Below are 17,556 nucleotides of genomic sequence, written 5' to 3'. Positions count from 1 at the left end.
CAACACTGATCATCAAAGTCTACCTAGGGGAACCATCGGGGAATGATGTCGAGATCGTGAAGGGGATCAAACTTGGGTGGGTGAAACGACACCAGTATCACGTTTGCACAGTTTACGTGCGGGTGGGTGTCGGCTCCAACACCAGTCTGCAGGGTGTCACCGTGATCGTGGAAAACACTATATCACTAACCAAGATCTTCCTACCTGACAACATACACTTCATGGGGGTGAAGTTAACCCCTGAACTATTATCAGAAAACCAGTTGGAAATTATATCGTAATAGTATTATAGCAATGACCAGTCATCACCCCAACACTACGCTTAACGACCTAGGGGACACGGAGGGATTCGATCAGCCTGGTGAGGAAGGCTCATACATCCTACACTTGAAAGACAACGTGTATAGGCGGGCAGCAATGGCCGATCATCTACCCAAGCCCACACTCGAGGGCCTAGGGGACACGGAGGGATTCGATCAGCCTGGTGAGGAAGACACCTTATACATCCTACACTTCAAAGACAACGTGTATAGGCGGATACCGTTATCAGATTTTAAAGAACCCGAATGGCTAATCAACTTAACCCTCACCTCACCTTATATCACATTCAAGGAATATAATAATATCTCTGAAGTTAAGAATAGCGGTACCCAGCCCGGGTGTTTCATTCCGGCCCCTAATACAACGATTTCACTAAGCGTGAACCCCAATAAGTTATATGCATCCCCCGAGGGTGAGTTAAGGTATGACTGCTACGGGTACGCAGGGATTACATCTATAGCACCAGGCTCCACACTCATCATAGACGTCTTCATAGAGAATGGTCCTGCAGAACAACAACTTTTACCCGGGGTGACTGTACACTGGAGTTCCCAGGCCAGGTGGAGACGTTTCCGTATCATCATACAACCGGACCTCTTAACGGGTCGTACAATCCCCTTAATAAGCCCCTACTATGGGTGGATAATAAGCCGCCACTTTGAGGAGTTTCATGTGGATACAGCGTCACCTATTACACTCTCACCTATTTTCCTACATAAGGATTTACGCCTTATAAGCCTCAAGTACGTTGCTCGAAGATTAAATGAAACCCAATTAAAATATCTTTTGAAATATATATTATAGGATGGGGCTATACCCAGTCGTAGAGAAAGTAGCGAAGACCCTGGAAACCGTAGACGGGTTCCGCTTGAGACAGTTATGTGATGTAAAACGCCAACTAGAACAAGACCACGACACGCGTAAAGCACTATGTAAAAAGTACCATAGAGCTTTCAATATCGTGGACGGGGCTGACACTGCCCTTATGGTAACAAGCACGGGACTAGGGGCGGCAGGTGTTGGGTTGTTAGCTACCATCGTGGCTGCACCTATAGTGCTAGGTATTGAAATAACAGCTGGGGTGGCAGGGGTGTTAGGGTTGGTGCTTAAGTTTGCATCCCGCAGACTGCATCGTAAGGCATTGAAACACGATGAGATCAGGGTTCTGGCCGAAGCAAAACTGAACACAGTAAGTGAGCGTATTTCCACGGCACTCACTGACAGTAAGATCTCCGAGGAGGAGTTTAGTTCAATCCTCTCTGAACTCACAAAATATAACAAAATGAAACAAGAGATTCGATCCAAGTCTCGTAAGTCTACTATCAGCGAGGATGATAAAAAAAAGTACATAGAACAAGGGGTGAAAAAAGCCCGGCAAGCCTTTATTACAAACACCAAAGAGATCATAGGCGATTCACATTAAACTGTTTCATCGAGGTAAACATGCCATAGCGGCACGTTTGGATGGTGCAACCTCAGGATACCAACACACTCCAGCCATGCCCCCCGGCGCGGCTAGGAGGTGCGTTCGCATCCCCCAACTTTTGTAGTAGGGGTAATGGTAGCAAGAGCTAAGGGCCCGACCAAAGCCTTACTTGTGAAATAAGGCTTTGCAGAGGCTTTGGTTGAAAGTGATCCAGAACCGCTATCGGCCCAAACTTTTTCATAGTAGGGGAAATGGTAGCAAGAGCTAAGGGCCCGACAAAAGCCTTATTTACCAAATAAGGCTTTGCAGAGGCTTTTGTTGAAAGTGATCCAGAACCCCCCATTGTATATACTACTAATGGGGATCGTGAGGCTGGAACATAGCAAAAGCTATTTGGTTGGGGCTGACAGATAACATGCAGAAAAATAAAATTGTATCATGTTCTAGGTGATGCTGACTACTTTTTGAACGACCCTCGTAGATGTACTCCTTAGAACACCCACCCACCACTCCGACTCTACATGCAGGTACGTGTGTTAGATATACTGGTTTGACACACACACGCACGCACACACACACACACACATGTGGATATATATCAAACCTCTACAGATATTTGCGCAAAGACATGATACAGAGGACAGTTAGAGATTTTATATCGACTATATATCAGGACCAATATCATTTTCGTCATTCACCTAAGGTTTGTCAATTCTTTCTTGGGTTATCGCGCTAACAGTCTTTATATTGGCAAAACCCTCAGATTTTTTATGTGACCTTGTTAATTATCTCAAGGCCACTCAATTGCACTGGTGTCGGTGAATCCCCCCCCCAATATACCTTGGTACCAAATTTGAACAAAGTCCATCGTTATCGCCCTAACAAGCTTATATGATGTATGACATGTAACGAAAAACAAACACAAGCGTATGTACGAGAGATTAAAATTGTTATTACAATTTACGTAAATATTTATTACATTTTACCGTAACGAAAATTATTACAATTTACGTCAATTTTTATTCCAATTTGCGTAACACAATTTACGTCAATTTTTAAATATATTTTACGTTATTATTACAATTTAATGCAAGTATTACAATTGGAGAAAAGGTAATAAGCATTCCATGGGGGAAATTCCATAACCCAGATCCATATGGACCTCAAGATATAACTGATAATCAAGGTTTAGAAATAACTGATGATCCAGGTTTAGATAAACATGTTACTTATGACCCAGGTTTACATATAACTGATGGTCTAGGGTTACATATAACTGATGGTCCAGGTTTAGATATAACTGATGGTCCACGTTTAGATATAACTGATGGTCCAGGTTTAGATATAACTGATGGTCTAGGATTACATATAACTGATGGTCCAGGTTTAGATATACATGTAACTGATGGTCCAGGTTTAGATATACATGTAACTGATGGTCCAGGTTTAGATATAACTGATGATCCAGGTTTAGATATAACTGATGATCCAGGTTTAGATATGACTGATGGTCCAGGTGTAGACATAACTGATGATCCAGGTTTAGATATACATATAACCGATGGTCTAGGTTTAGATATACATGTAACTTATGAACCAGGTTTAGATATAACTGATGATCCAGGTTTAGATATAACTGATGGTCCATGTTAAGATATCACTGATGATCCAGGTTTAGATAAAACTGATGGTCCAGGTTAAGACAAAGCTGATGGCCCAGGTTTAGATATACATGCAACTGATGGTGCAGGTTTAGATATAACTGATGGTGCAGGTTTAGATATAACTGATGGTCCAGGTTTAGATATAACTGATGATCCAGGATGAGATATAACTGATGGTCCTGGTTTAGATATAACTGATGGTCCAGGTTTAGATGTAACTGATGGTCCAGGTGTAGATCTAACTGATGGTCCAGGTTTAGATATAACTGATGGTCCAGGCTGAGATATAACTGATGGTCCAGGTTTAGATATAACTGATGGTCGGGGTTTAGATATAACTGATGGTCTAGGTTTAGATATAACTGATGGTCCGGGTTTAGATATAACTGATGGTCAAGGTTTAGATGTAACTGATGGTCCAGGTGTAGATATAACTGATGGTCCAGGTTTAGATATAACTGATGGTCCAGGTTTAGATATAACTGATGGTCTGGGTTTAGATATAACTGATGGTCCAGGTTTAGATATAACTGATGGTCCAGGTTTAGATATAACTGATGGTCCAGGTTTAGATATAACTGATGGTCCGGGTTTAGATATAACTGATGGTCCAGGTGTAGATATAACTGATGGTCCAGGTTTAGATATAAATGATGGTCCAGGTTTAGATATAGCTGATGGTCCAGGTTTAGATATAGCTGATGGTCCAGGTTTAGATATACATAAAACCGATGGTCCAGGTATAGATATAGCTCATGGTCCAGGTTTAGATATAAGTGATTGTCTGGGTTTAAATATACATGTAACTGATAGTACAGGTTTAGATCTAACTGATGGTCCAGGTTTAGACGTAACTGATGGTCCAGGTTTAGATATACTTGTAACTGATGGTCCGGGTTTAGATATAAGTGATGGTACGGGTTTAGATATAACTGATTGTCCGGGTTTAGATATAACTGATGGTCCAGGTTTAGATATACGTATAACCGATGGTCCAGGTGTAGATATAACTGATGGTCAAGGTTTAGATATTCATGTAACTGATGGTTTAGATATAGCCATATGATGGTCCAGGTGTAGATATAAGTGATGGTCCAGGTAAAATATAGCCATATGATGGTCCAGGTTTAGACATAACTGATGGTCCGGGTTTAGATATAACTGACGATCTTGGTTTAAGATATAACTGATGGTCCGGGTTTAGATATAACTGATGATCCAGGTGTAGATATAGCTGATGATCCAGGTTTAGATATAACTGATGATCCAGGTGTAGATATAGCTGATGGTCCAGGTTTAGATATAGCTGATGGTCCAGGTTTAGATATAACTGATTGTCCAGGTTTAGATATAACTGATTGTCCAGGTTTAGATATAACTGATGGTCCGGGTTAAGATATAAGTGATGGTGCAGGTTTAGATATAACTGATGGTCCAGGTTTAGATATACATATAACCGATGGTCCAGGTTTTCATATAACTGATGGTCCAGGTTTAGATATAAATGAGGGTCCAGGTTTAGATATAGCTGATGGTCCAGGTTTAGATATACATGTAACTGATGTTCCAGGTGTAGATATAAATGATGGTCCAGGTTTAGATATAAATGAGGGTCCAGGTTTAGATATAGCTGATGGTCCAGGTTTAGATATAGCTGATGGTCCAGGTTTAGATATACATGTAACTGATGTTCCAGGTGTAGATATAAATGTGGTCCAGGTTTAGATATAAATGAGGGTCCAGGTTTAGATATAGGTGATGGTCCAGGTTTCGATATAGCTGATGGTCCAGGTTTCGATATACATATAAATGATGGTCCAGGTTTAGATATGCATATAAATGATCGTACAGGTTTAGATATAAATGATGGTCCAGGTTTAGATATAGCTGATGGTCCAGGTTTCGATATACATATAAATGATGGTCCAGGTTTAGATATGCATATAAATGATCGTACAGGTTTAGATATAAATGATGGTCCAGGTTTAGATATAGGTGATGGTCCAGGTTTAGATATACATATAAATGATGGTCCAGGTTTAGATATAAATGATAGTCCAGGTTTAGATATACATATAAATGATGGTCCAGGTTTAGATATAAATGATGGATCAGGTTTAGATATAGGTGATGGTCCAGGTTTAGATATACATGTAACTGATGGTCCAGGTGTAGATATAACCGATGGTCCGGGTTTAGATATAACTGATGGTCTGGGTTTACATATAACTGATGGTTCAGGTTATAGGTGAGGTTCAGAAATAAAAGACACGACGCACAGTTTACAGTGCGATCGTGTTTATTTCTTTTCTGTTCTAATATCATGTGAAATCGTGAATGAATGAATGAGATTAACACAAATGTCAGATGTATCTACACATTATTCCGTCATCTATATACGTAAGTCAGATGAATCTCCTTCTTTAACCGATTCATGGCATTCTGGATTTCGTTTTAGAGAAAATCGTTCCCCGACCGCGTCATACCAAAAGACGTTAAAATATGGTACTTGTTGGTCCCTGCCTGGCGCTCGGCATTAATGTGTACAACAAGGACTGGTCGGCTCGGAGTCAGTATTATGTGTCTAAATGGGGTATTCATGCTTCCCTGCGGCATGATATCTCAGTGAGCTAGCACTATAAAACCAGAATAAGTCTGGGCTAGGACAAGCAGCCGCACATACATACACACGCATGCACGTCGTCATATGAGCGAAATATTCTCAAGCACGACGTTCAACCCAATTTCACCTCACCTCACCTTGACATAACCAGGTACAGTCTGGGCTAGTACAAGCAGCCGCACATACACATACACACGCATGCACGTCGTAATATGAGCGAAATATTCTCAAGCACGACGTTAAACCCAATTTCACCTCACCTCACCTTGACATAACCAGGTACAGTCTGGGCTAGTACAAGCAGCCGCACATACACATACACACGCATGCACGTCGTCATATGAGCGAAATATTCTCAAGCACGACGTTAAACCCAATTTCACCTCACCTCACCTTTAGAGAATCGCTCCTTTTGTATTCTTGTCACCAGTTTATCTTTTCTGACATTGTTTTGTTTAGGCACATGCATTTCCTCTCTGCAAATTGAACTGCGGCCTCTGACCTAGCAACTGGGTAATGCATTGTACATAACAGTGCTCATTACTCTCCTGGCCGGTTTTTTTTTATAGTTGTAGCTGAGCCTCCAGTCAGCGGTAACAGTAATATGTATGTCGATGGCTTGCACCTTCCCGTAGTAGTGACTTCAGGCGTTGTTTTATATTATCGGACCTCCTCCCAAAGAAGATGACCAATCCATCCTGTTTGGTAACGTAGATTCCTGTTATTTTCGTCTGTTGAGGCCATCGTTTCTATGGAATGCCTGGGCTACTGATCAGGGCTTGGCAGTTGTACCCAGTTTTCGCCTGCAATACATGTAACACGGAAGTGAATCCTCACTGAAATGCTCTTAATAAACAGACACAACATATATCAGACCTAAAACCCCAATTTAACTTGTCAGGATCTGCTGGTCGTGGGTTTGAATCCAAGATTGGTCTTTTATCTGTCAGCAACATACGACTGGATTTCACCCGAATGGTCGAACAGTCTAACCTTTGACCTCCCTCACACCTTATCTGCCACGCCCTGATATGACGTGGGTACTGCTCAAAACGGAGATGACCTTACAAGCTCAATCAGACCTGATTCTAATAATAATAATAATGTGTCCATTTATATAGCGCCAAACTCCACACTAGGTATGCTCATAGCGCTAACAATCAAGGCACAGCACATTTGTAGGACAAATTTCACATCATTTACAAATATTTTACAAATTGTTCGCGAACTATCAGTTGGGGCAGGTCACGTTACAGACGAAATGTGTTTAACAAACTGGTCCAGACGTGTTCATAACAAAAAAAAAGATCTTTTGAATATATCCACATAAAGGTCACACATTCATAACAAATCGATTCCTAGCAAGTAATTATCCACGGCCATCGTACCGCGCAATGGTGCACACCCAGTTTCTGAGAACAAAGACAGTTTGGGGATCTGTCAGGGTATTACCAGTTTGAATGTAAGGTGATACTATAGACTTACACAATGCTGATATGTCACGCCATGAACATTGGTTTTCATTTATACCTTAACACGTCAGTATTACCTCTACGTGTTCATTTTTCGAAAGTCAAAGTATACATGTATGTGTTTGTGGAATAGTGGATAGGACAGTACAGGAATGTATCAGTGTCTTATGTTTGTAAACCGATAGTTGGGGGCAATTTTCGTTTTATTGAAGGCAGAATTAGAAAGTAAACATTATCAATAAAGAGGCAACACTTTGTTATGTAAATACCTTCAGTAAAAACAGTTGTTGCAATCTGCAATTGCGTAATGTCGGCGGAACGTTAGGTTGAGTTTGGTATATACTGTTTACTTTAATCCAAACCACTGCCTACATTTCTGAACCCACTAAAGCATGTCCCAGTGTTCGAAGAGAGGACGTATTTCATATCAGAATTGATCATATCACTGACATGAGGCATTTCGCGATACGGTCTACACAGAGAACGTCTATGACACGCGGTGTACTACCTGGGTCGTATTACAACCGCGCTGATCGATAATATCGGCCCCCGTGCTAAACAATTACAGTCGTCTTAAAATCTTTTCCAACTATCCATGAAATAAAGGACAACATCCTCTCCAAGAATTTGACTGATTTTATGTTTGAAGTTTTCCTCCAGATACCCTAAGACAAGAGTTGTGTGTATGTGTGTGTGTGCGTGCGTGTGTGTGTTTGTGTGTGTCTGTGCACGTGCACGTGCGTGCGTGTGCGTGTGCGACGCTTGTCTTGGGATATCTGAAGGAAAATTCTTGGAGACGATGTTGCCATTGAAGACGGAATCAATAAAACGTTACAACTTACTAGAGAAGATCGTTTGACAGGAACGATGAAACAAACCAATGTTGAAGAAGTAATATTGCTTTTGCTATAACTGATTGTCGAGGTTTAGATATAACTGATGGTCCAGGTTTAGATATAACTGATGGTCCAGGTTTAGATATAACTGATGGTCCAGGTTTAGATATAACTGATGATCGAGGTTTAGATATAACTGATGGTCCAGGTTTAGATATAACTGATGATCGAGGTTTAGATATAACTGATAATCCAGGTTTAGATATAACTGATGATCCAGGTTTAGATATAACATGATCCAGGTTTAGATATAACTGATATTCCAGGTTTAGATATAACTGATCATCCAGGTTTAGATATAACTGATGATTGAGGTTTAGATATAACTGATGGTATAGGTTTAGATATAACTGATATCCAGATTTAGACAAAACTGATAATCCAGGTTTAGATATAGCTGATGATCCAGGTTCAGAAATAGCAGATGGTCCAAGTTTAGATATAACTGATGATCAAGGTTAATATATAACTGATGATAAAAGTTTACACATAACTGATGGTCCAGGATTAGATATAATTGATAATCCAGGTTTATATATAACTGATGATCAAAGTTTACACATAACTGATGATCCAGGTTTAGATATAACTGATGATCCTTGTTTAGATATAACTGATGGTCCAGGTTTAGATATAACTGATGATCCAGGTTTAGACACAACTGATGATCCAGGTTTAGACACAACTGATGATCCAGATTTAGATATAACTGATGATCTAGGTTTAGATATAACTGATGATGCAGGTTTAGATATAACTCATGTTCAAGGTTTAGATATATGTGATGGTCCAGGTTTAAGATGTGGGACAGAAAGAAAAGATAGGACGCAAAGTGTACAATGTCATCATGTTTATTTCTCTTTTTATATAATATTGCCGATGTGACGATAAATATTAACTCACTCACTCACTCTCTTATATATCTTCGTTAATGAATATGGCAAAGATTAACACAAATCTCACACGTATAGACACACTATTCAGTCAGTTATAGGTAAGTCAGATAAATCTCCTTCTTTAAAAGTTAAATGACATTCTGGATTTCGTTTCAGAGAATCGCGCATTCTATATCCTTGTCACCGCGGTTATCTTCTCTCACATTGGGCACACGCATCTCCTTCTTTTATGTTGAACCTCGGCCGCCGACCTTGCAACTGAGAAATGTGCTGTATATAACAGCGCTCATTACACCTCTGGTCGGGGTCAATCACATAGTTGTAGCTGAGCCTCTTGGGGGGCGGGATCAGCAATATGTATGTCGATGGCTTGCTTCCCGTAGCAGTGTGCCCGCGGACGTTGGTTTAGATTGCCGGTCCTCCCCACGTAGATGACCGATTTACCCTGTTTGATAACGTAGATTCCTGCTACTTCAGTCTGTAGTTGAGGCCATTGTCTCCATCGAATGCCTGGGTTATTGATCAGGGTTTGGCTGTTTCGCCTAGTTTCCGCCTGCAATACATGTAACACGGAAGTGAATCATGACTGACATACTCCTAATAAACAGACAAAACATATATCAAACCTAATACCCCAATCTAACTTGTCAGGATCTGCTGGTCGTGGATTTGAATCCAAGATTGGTCTTTTATCTGTCAGCAACAATAATTGGATTTCACCAGAATGGTCCAACAGTCTAACCTTTGACCTCACTGACACATCTGCCAGTTTGAATGTAAGGTAATCCTATAGACGTATATAGTGCTGACGTGTCTCGCCATGAACATTGGTTTTCTTTATACGTCTGTATTACCTTCACATGATCATTTCAAATGAGATTTTTCGAAAGTCATAGTATATGTATGTGTTTGTAGAAGTGAGGATAGGACATAGAAGGTTATTCTTGCATGGTGAGGGTATAGGAGAGGGTATTACCTGTTTGAATGTAAGATGATACTATAAGCGTATATAAAGTTGACGTGTCTCTTAATTTACAGTGAGTGAGTGAGTGAGTTTTACGCTTACGTTTACAATATTCCAGCAATATCACGGCGTTGACACCAGAAATGGGCTTCACACATTGTATTCATGTGGGAAATCGTACCCGGATCTTCGGCGTGATGAGCAAACGATTGAACCACTAGACTTTGTAAAGACACCCATTTTGGTTTTGTTATATCATGGAAGAATATAGAGAGGATATTTGGTTTGTCTCTTTAATTAAACGACGCTTTACATTGATTCTCCGCTTAACGCACATTTCCTGTATTTCGTTGTCCCTGTCGTCTTATAAATTATTTTGTTACTGAAATGTATTTTTCTTCTTACTACACACAGTATCACAATTCATGTTACCTCAGTGTTTGTGCCAGTAATTTTGTTATACACCGCATCATGATATAGACCTTTGTTACATATTTCCTTTGTCCTTCCTGCAAGTACCTGATAACAATTCCACGTATTGCAACCATTTGTGTAAATATGCTATCTCATTGGACTTGAAAATATATATACTTGCAAAATCATAAAGGAAATACTAGGTAGTCATAAGAAAATTTGTTTCCAAAAACATTGCATTATTTGTGTCCCTGATATTGCCATAAGATACCTGATACAGTTTAGTCATCGACCAGTAATACATATTCAAAATCATACAACGAGTTGTACGAGTGCTTTCGTTTCCAGTCATCCCAGTCTGTAAAACAGTTATGTGCCTTTTCTTTCTAAAGTTAACTTGAAAAGATACATGTGGTCGTACCTGAAATAGAAGGTTTGTTACTTTCATTTTTCATCAGATACGTGAACTCGTCATCTGTAACTGAAGGGATTCTGTACAGCGCAGTAGTTGTAAACCAATTGATTTTTAAGCACCGATGACAGCAGTATCACAAACGTGTGTGAAACTAAGCGAGATAAACTTCACTCCAATTTTGCTTTTGTAGCATCAGATACGTGTAATACAATATGGAAAATCATTGTTGTTGTTTTTACATCTGCAACAATTCTACTTATTTTGCTATTGTCTTGTGTTGTATTAAATTCTTATGAATTATCTAGCATTCGCAAGATGCAACGGGTTTCCTTTCTGGCTGGTTTGAAATATATTATCTACTTAACGTATCTGACGTTCAACAAAATCACTACTTATTTTTACCAATAGATATTTGTATAACCATTCTTCATTTGTGTCCACCAATTACAGACTCTGAAAGACCGTATCCTAGATTATCTCGACAAGCTTTTAAATTATAAGAATTGTTTAGTTCTTTTACTATCACTTAATCTCAGAAAATGTGCACTTTGTTTAACCAACAGGCTACCCCACCGCCCACCTTCTCACATGTACCTGACACGACCTCTGACAAAAGTACCGCCCAGAACTCAATCACAGAGCTGATTCTAAGACAAATGTCATTAGCTATTGAATACTTACAGAACAGTTCGCCATTCCCGAAACCTTAGCGTAAGGCAGGTATCTGTGAACGGAGCTTGTACAGCAATGGCGCACAGTCAGTTTCCTAGAAGTGATACAATTCCGAGTATTGTCGGGGTATATGAAGTGTGACGTACACAATGACACCGATATAAATATAACCAATGTAAAGCTGACGTATCTCTTAATTTAGTCACGCAATGGACATTGCATAACTTCATCATATAGCCCGATAATTTGATATCGTGTTCCTGACAAATGTATGGTCTTAAGTAAAGAAAATTGACAGAGTAGAGGAAAAAGTAGGAGTTCATGACAACAATATCCCAACACGAGCTGAATTCGACGTTCTGGTGAATTCGACGATTGCATTGCACGCGCTATATCGGGGGAGTACGTGTGCGATCGGAGTGCACAAACAGTTTCACTGGTAGGGCGGGTGCCCAGTCGCTGTCGTGAGAAGTTTTATTGACAATGGAAATCGGGAAGTAAAGTTATATAAAAAGCAAACAAACATCAATATTATTTACCCGAGATCGTTAATACCACTTTAGATGCAAAATCAGCTGCCTTTATAACAAAAAATAGCAAGCGAAAATTCAGTAAGATCAGTCGTCTGCTGGTGACCCGGTTTTTGTAAATATCTCTTCATCCTGTGATCCAATCGATTATCAAACTGTACAAGTGGATGTTTTGTCAGACAACCTAATCACATTGTAAATCAGCGATTGTATGCATTTGTATTAAAGAATCTGTCTATGTAACTGTCAACAAAAGAAACAGCAGAACGCAGACTGCTTGCAGAGGGAGGGAGCCAATGACCTGTAACAGCGGCAGTGTTGGGTAAGAAAGGTAAATGCACGTGCAGTTCATGATAGTTACCTGTGCACTGCACAGTGATAGACCGTTTGGATCATTCCCATTGACTACTTCTAGCTGTCATCATGAAAGCTTATTCATATGATGATAAACGTTTAATTAGAAATGTGTTGAATCTTTTTTAAAAAGAGAGCAAACGTAGCAAACCGATTTATAAGGTGTCGGATTACATGAAACGTACAACTTTTGCTCTTGGCATGAAAAAGAACATCGTGCTAAAAATTGTGAAAAATAAACCAACAACCAATAAACAAAACCATGTACAAAAAGGTAGGCATCCAAAGTTAGATTCTTTTGACATCAGGGTCGTCAGAGATGTCATTCCCATCTATTTGCTAGAAATAAACACCTGTCCACAAGAAAGTTAAAACACATCCTTGCAGAGGATCACGACATTAATGTTTCTAGGTTTATGCTAAGCAAACTACTGCTCAAATTTGGATACAAGTACAAGAAGGTAGCAAACCAGAAACTTGTAATGCGTGAGAGATCTGATATCGTGAAAATAAGGTGTAACTATCTGAGAGAAATTAAGCAGGCAAGAGAGGATGGGTTCGAACCTATATATCTGGATGAGACCTGGGTCAATGCAAACCATACTGCTGCCAGACAGTGGCTACCCTCTGATCCCAGTGATGGTGGGACAATACCAAGAGGCAAAGGTGAACGTTTAATCGTTCTTCATGCTGGTTCCCACCGTGGATTCCTACCTAGGTGTGATCTGGTATTTCGGTCAAAGAGCACAGATGGTAGGGACTATCATACAGAAATGAACTCAACGGTTTTCACACAGTATGTTGAGGAACAATTGTTGCCAGCTCTGCCTTACAAAAGTATTGTTGTCATGGACAATGCTCCCTATCACAGTGTTCGAGATCCAAACAATAGGTGCCCAACTTCCAATACAAAGAAGTCAGATATGCAGCAATGGCTAACAAATAACAATATACAATTTTTAGTTAAGGCCACTAAACCACAGTTGTACTCTTTGTTTAAACCTAACAAACCTCCACCCACATATAACATTGACAACATGCTACGCCAACACGGCTATAAGGTCTTGAGATTACCACCGTACCACTGTGATCTCAACCCAATCGAACTGATCTGGAGAGACCTTAAAAGTACAGTGGCCCGGAAAAATCAATCATTCAAGTTGAATGATGTCAAGCACATTGTAAACACTGCTATAAGTGACATTGACATTGCACTCTGGCATGTATGTGTTGAACATGTCAAGAAGGTGGAGAAAGAGTACTGGCTCAAAGATGGATTGAAGGAGCAAACAGTTAATCCAGTTGTCATTCGTCTGGACACTGATGACTCCTCTGTGCAAGATTGGAGTGAACTTGATGAAGTTTAATTCTGTTATTATATTTACAGATAATAATAGTATCCAGCCAGATATGCTCAAAGAAATATAACTTCTTTTAACAATGACAGCACTGACTAATTCCAACGACTTATAGTGTAACATAAAACATTCATTTCACATAAACTTATCATGAAAATATAAATATTAACTATCTATATGCTTAAGGCTATTAGAAATGCATTGCTTAATTTGGAATGTGAACGACATCAAAACATAACACTTTTGTCTTCATTCTATCTTTTCTTCAATGAGTGTGCATGATTGTGTGTGCTTGTGTCCGAGGGAACGGGGCTTTAACAGTTGTTGAGTTCTAACCATAGGTGGTCCGATTAATGATTTAGTGTAAATAAACTTCCTGTGTTCTTTAAATGCATTTCCACTTAGGTACTGCATAAACAAAATTTGACATTAACATTACAAATTTAAAGATTTTAACCTACAGAATAATTCTCACTAATGGGTTTTGTGGTTTATTGAACAACTCAGAGAAACAAACTCCGTATGATGGTTAACAGTTGACACCCACCTTACCCTATTCACGACCTGTGACACCTCTTCATACCTGTCACGTGCATAGCTGACCTACATTGACCAACGTTGACCTTTATGACCCAACACTGCCGCTGTTACAGGTCATTGGCGCCCTCCCTCTGCAAGCAGTCTGCGTTCTGCTGTTTCTTTTGTTGACAGTTACATAGACAGATTCTTTAATACAAATGCATACAATCGCTGATTTACAATGTGATTAGGTTGTCTGACAAAACATCCACTTGTACAGTTTGAGATCGATTGGATCATTGGATGAAGAGATATTTACAAAAAAAACGGGTCCACATGCATTTCATGCCAAACTATAGGCACATAAAGAAACTGTGCATACAAAAATTCAGAGATGAGTGACATGTATCCAACATGCATGCACGTGCCACGTTCCGTGACGTCAGTGGGTTTGTCCTTGAGACGTGCAATTACTTGTTGTACGTGAATTCCGGGAAAGAGAAACAGAGCAAATGAATGCCACACAATACTGTCACTTTGGAAAGCTCAACCCCTGCCCTTGCGATCGTTCAAAAAAGATAAACGGCTATTAAAACGCATTGCATGCCAAGGCTCACGTCTGCACAACGTCATGGTGATTTGGTGATTGGAATCGCTTTGGTGGTGGTTCCGTGCACGTGCAAAGAACTCCTTTGGTGATTGTTCAGGGCTATTTAACTGGTGTGGGCTACAGGGATCAGATTCTTCGACCTGTGGCAATTCCTTTTCTGCAACGTCATGGCCCTGGGTTAACATTCCAACAGGACAATGTCCGCCCTCATACGGCAAGGGTTGCTATGGATTTCTTGCAACACCACAACGTTGACTTACTGCCTTGGCCTGCAAATTCACCGGATCTCTCCCCGATAGAGCATGTTTGGGACGAGATGGATCGACGTCTACGCCGTCTTCCTCATCCGCCAGATAACGTCCTTGACCTTGCAACAGAACTTGAGAGAATCTGGCGTGACATCCCACAAGCCTTCCTTGCACGTTTGATAGGCTCTATGCGTCTTCGATTCACTGCTGTTCTCAATGCCGATGGTGAACATACCCGTTTGACCCCTGTCCCGCTTGTGGACTCGTGACGTCATTGTGATTGACTTTTCAATTGAAATTCTCCCGACTTGTTATGGTCTCCATTAAGGTTTATATGTACCTTTGACATTGTTATCGTATTTATCAACTGGGATAATATTTTGACAATGAACAGTTTCTTTATGTGGCTACTATATAAATAGGAAGCCACGTGATCACAACACTCCCTCGCAGTGCGGAGGAAAAAGTATGGCTCATCGTCGAAAACCCATACAAAATACCCGGATGTTACGAGCGGCCACTGCTTCGCCGATACGATGTCATCAACGCTATTTTTGTAGGAAACACTTGATATTTTTGTGTGAAATAGATGAATATATCCTTTATCACTCGAGGTTAGTAAAAATAAAAACTTACAGATAAAAATTACGTTTTTGTCTTACATCGTCGAAAACCCCTGACACCAGGATACCAGTTACCTCCCAATTTCAATGGAAAGCGAAGAAGCGTGGAGGGAGGTACTTGAAGGTGCAGTAGACCGAGAAAGACTCCCTAAAGATGTGGTAACAATGGACACAAAGGAGGTTATAGAATTAAGCGGTGTGAATATGAGCGACGACAGGTGTTCGTCGTCTGCTAGCGACTGATCGTCCGCTATGGGTTGGATACGAACCCGTTCGTCTGCTTCAGGACTGTCATCTGCTCGCGAAGAGCTTCCGGTTTACACACCTAAGGTTGTTGAATCCGTCTGGTGCCATTCGTCACCACTCGCCCCTTTCCGTAACCTCCAAGAAGACTCGTCCCCCTATCGATACTTGTTATGTGCGAAAATACGACAAACCAATTAGAACGCGCGTAAATGAGCCCGGTGCTTTGATAAAAATAATCCCGAGTACTTAAATCGTTTATGGCATTATGTCATTGTTTAAAGAATCATCAAAAATATATATCGTCATATTGAAAGTACAAAGAACGTAGCTAACAGGATTTTGCTGGCTATTATGAAGTTTTTAATAAGAATCATGCGAATGACGGTGAGAGATTCAAATACACACGGCTCTCATGGGTCCAACGGAGTGTGTTTCTGTCGAGCTTGCGAGCTTGTTATGGAGATTGTACGTGCGCTTCGACCAATTTTAGGAAATGTAATTATAATCGCTTCGAGTTTCAAAACAATAATATCATACTTGTATGTAGCTGATCAGCCTTAATCTTTAACATTGGGCTTATATTTCACAGCTCTGGGGATATTTTAGTCTGACTGTTTGTTGGTCATTCTCTTTTTTTCCAGCGAATTCATTTAAAATTCCACCAGGGGTGTGACAGCAAGGTTACACGAATACAATGTATTCAGTTTGAGAAACATTTTAAAGTAATTTCTTTGAGTATCTGCATTGGGATTTAATGTAGCCGAAAAAATATTATTTTATTTGTATATTCAATAAAACAATTCCCATTTTTTATTATTAAACCTTATTTAGAAAATTGGAAATATTCTGATTGGTTTGCTGTATTTTCGCACATAACAAGCATCGAGTGGGGAACGAGTCTTCTTGGAGGTTACGGAAAGGGGCGAGTGGTGACGAATGCCTTCGAGAGGGGAACGAGTCGGTATTCGGCTTGTCCCGGAATAACACGAGTGGGTCACGAATGGTCTGGTGTATGTCTCGTTGTGTTGTGCGTGTGAGCTCGCGTGTATTTTACTCTGCGTGAGGTGTTCCTCAAGATAATTTACTCCAGACAAATTATGTACAGTTACGGTTGTCTTTAACACACGTGTATATGTATAGTCAGATAGAAATGTCAGCAACTGTAATGGTAGACAAACCACTAACAAACTGCTGTGTTCGAGTTGAAGACAGCAGTAACGCTATCCACTTTCTCGAAGCTCATTCATATCTAACTATCTATCTACTATATGTATATATCCGATGATAGAAAATGTCAATAAATAA

At 40.1% G+C, this 17,556-nt stretch overlaps 1 protein-coding gene and 1 long non-coding RNA gene across 2 annotated transcripts in view; one reads left to right on the top strand and one right to left on the bottom strand.

The window, feature by feature from the left end:
- LOC124280683 overlaps positions 1 to 17,556 on the bottom strand; it is a 77,476-nt gene that overhangs the window by 38,809 nt on the left and 21,111 nt on the right. The window contains exon 3 of the mRNA XM_046716678.1: positions 11,773 to 11,857. Coding sequence (XP_046572634.1) covers positions 11,773 to 11,787 — 15 coding nt within the window. The 5' untranslated portion in view covers positions 11,788 to 11,857. The remainder of the gene's footprint in view (positions 1 to 11,772; positions 11,858 to 17,556) is intronic.
- On the top strand, positions 3,853 to 8,517 carry LOC124280690. Its single transcript, XR_006899747.1, has 3 exons — positions 3,853 to 3,881; positions 5,503 to 5,526; positions 8,431 to 8,517. It is a non-coding gene; the product is annotated as an uncharacterized LOC124280690 (long non-coding RNA).

Source organism: Haliotis rubra, unplaced genomic scaffold (assembly GCF_003918875.1).
Source record: "Haliotis rubra isolate DU_JTF1 unplaced genomic scaffold, ASM391887v1 Scf271, whole genome shotgun sequence".
Taxonomy (NCBI): domain Eukaryota; kingdom Metazoa; phylum Mollusca; class Gastropoda; order Lepetellida; family Haliotidae; genus Haliotis; species Haliotis rubra.
The sequence above is the reverse complement of the archived record's forward strand: the minus strand, read 5'-3'. Positions and strand labels throughout refer to the sequence as shown.